This window comes from Macadamia integrifolia, unplaced genomic scaffold (assembly GCF_013358625.1).
Source record: "Macadamia integrifolia cultivar HAES 741 unplaced genomic scaffold, SCU_Mint_v3 scaffold1305, whole genome shotgun sequence".
Lineage (NCBI taxonomy): Eukaryota > Viridiplantae > Streptophyta > Magnoliopsida > Proteales > Proteaceae > Macadamia > Macadamia integrifolia.
Genome location: NW_024868153.1, coordinates 67,179 through 69,530, shown reverse-complemented (window position 1 = coordinate 69,530; position 2,352 = coordinate 67,179). Strand labels below are relative to the sequence as shown.

General features: G+C 36.8%; 1 protein-coding gene across 1 annotated transcript in view; it reads right to left on the bottom strand.

Moving 5' to 3' along the window:
- LOC122063385 ((-)-germacrene D synthase-like) overlaps positions 1-2,352 on the bottom strand; it is a 5,011-nt gene that overhangs the window by 1,604 nt on the left and 1,055 nt on the right. Inside the window, exons 2-5 of the mRNA XM_042627099.1 lie at positions 1,884-2,148; positions 1,402-1,774; positions 372-590; positions 82-220 (exon numbers count right to left, since the gene is read on the bottom strand). Coding sequence (XP_042483033.1) covers positions 82-220; positions 372-590; positions 1,402-1,774; positions 1,884-2,148 — 996 coding nt within the window. The remainder of the gene's footprint in view (positions 1-81; positions 221-371; positions 591-1,401; positions 1,775-1,883; positions 2,149-2,352) is intronic.

The window sequence follows — 2,352 nt, the reverse complement described above, 5'->3', positions numbered from 1 at the left end:
GGGGGGTGGGTGGTTTCTGTAAATCTCATATTTGAAAAGAGAAACAAAATGAATAAACCAGTAGAGTAATTGACTGTGCACCGTTTCTTTTGCATAATTAACACGATAAGATCGTCCTTCCTTTCTCAACTCTTCCTCAGCTTCAACATAAATATCTAAGAGTGTAGAGTATAACATCTTCATGTATTCAGGGAGTCCATCGATTGCTCTAAGGTCCCAACTGAAAATTTGGCATATTCCATGAAAAAAGTATGATTAAGTTCACCTAAATCAAGAAAGTCACATATGGGCTAATAAAAAAAAAAATTAGGGGAAAATAAGACTTCAATTATTAATTCAAAATTAAATGCAGATATGTTCAAGTGTCAAACCTCTCTATCGCATATGTGAAGAGCTTGAGTTCTTCGAGTGTACCATATGCATCATATGTATCATCTATGATCAAAATCATGATTATAACTTTGGTTAAGAAATTTCTACCAAGAGCATACTGTGGCTCAAAACACATCCCTACAGCCCAAAAATAGGCCTCCACAAGCCGGTCTCTAGCATAAGGTAGCTTTGATGCAAAGTCTAATTCTTTCCACCATCTGCAATACATGTAAGAATATATCACATTCTTTATTTATTTATTTATTTTTTTTTTTTGGGGGGGGGCGCGGGGGAAGAGGGGGGCAGGTGATAGGATAATATATTAAAAGAAGAGACAAAAGCCATACAGAAGCCAAAGATGCAATCTAATGGGAAAACAACCAACAAAGGGAGGATACAATAAAGGGGGTGGAGAGAGAGAGAGAGAGAGAGAGAGGGAACAACAAAAAAAAGGGAGAGGGAAGAAGAAAAAAAAAGGATGATACATCAAAATTTAGGTGAAACAAGAAGAAGATCCCAAGAGTAGGCCAGATGCCTATTTCTAATAGAGTCAGGACATACTGAAACAACTGGAGAGAATCTATAAAGTTTCATCTCAAAAGACTGATCTGGTAAGAGGAGGTGTTAACAAGTATAAGAGGGAATTTCCCACTCAGAATCGATGTGGTATTAAACACTTCAACACTCCCCTCATGTGTTGTTGGATTGGGCTTGGAACCACCTTACACTTGGACATAATTAGCTAGGGAGGATAGAATCGGATAGAACCGGAGAGAATCTGCTCTGATACCATATAAATTTCCATCTCAAAAGACCGATCAGGTAAGAGGAGGTGTTTACACATATATGACGAAAGGGAATTTCCCACTTAGAATCGATATAGGACTAAATACTTTAACACAATCATATTTCTAGCACATTTTATTTTCTTCATCAGGTTTTAGACTAAAATGAGCATTCCATGTGGATCAAAAAGTTCATTTAAAGTTTTGTAAAATTGTAATATGATACATAAACTTAGAAGCTTACCTTGACAATTGGCTTAACTCCTGCAGGTAGATAGACTGTAGTAGATTGAAATCTACTTTTGCAAGCTTAAGCAGAGATTCATTCTTTGTCTTATCTTCTTCATAAACAGATATATGCTGTCTAGCTTCTATTCTTGATATGCCCCTGTGGAGGGGTTGTTCCAAGGCATGCATCACTTGTGTTGCAAGAGGAGGTTTTAGATCACTGACTATGGATTTAAGTCTAGTGGTAGTGAACTCCAGGGCTTCATCTAGAATATCCTCTCCTTGTACCCTCAAATGTGTAGCTTCATACAAGCATAGCATACCACTTATGTCATTGATTAAGTCCTCCTTTAAACTTCCATTGCTGTCCCTGAATCTGTTGAAAACATCTGCTTCACCATCCAAAAGGTGACCAAATGATAATAAGATGACCATAGACAACCAACAACGTAATGCAGATTCATAACTCCAGCTATGAAAGAATGAGAAAGGACTTACCACAAGGGACATTATAACCTTCTTGTCTTAGTAAGCGAAACCGCAAAGCCACAGTATAAAGGTTATTGTCATCAAAACCATTTGGGGCATCATTTATCTGCTCTAGTGCCTCTTCAATCTCTCCTTCAAAGTGGTATGCCACACCAAGCCTTTGCAATGAATCAATTAAGCTCAACTTCTTTAAAGACTCATTAGCAACAACCTCTAGCATTCTCCTCACTTCTTCTTTCAACTCTTCAACTTGATCAAGACAAGGATGATGCATCTGCACCAACAAGGGAAAAAAATATATATTTTTCCTAGTATAGAGAAAACCACACCTATAAGTGTGTTTCTTTTTTCGGTTTCTAGGGTTATGGTTCTTCGAGATCCTTTGTCTTAGTCATTGTATTCATACCCAGACGTTAATCTTACACTCTTTTTTTTTTTTCAATACAATTTTATGATGTTTTAGTGAAAAAAAATATAG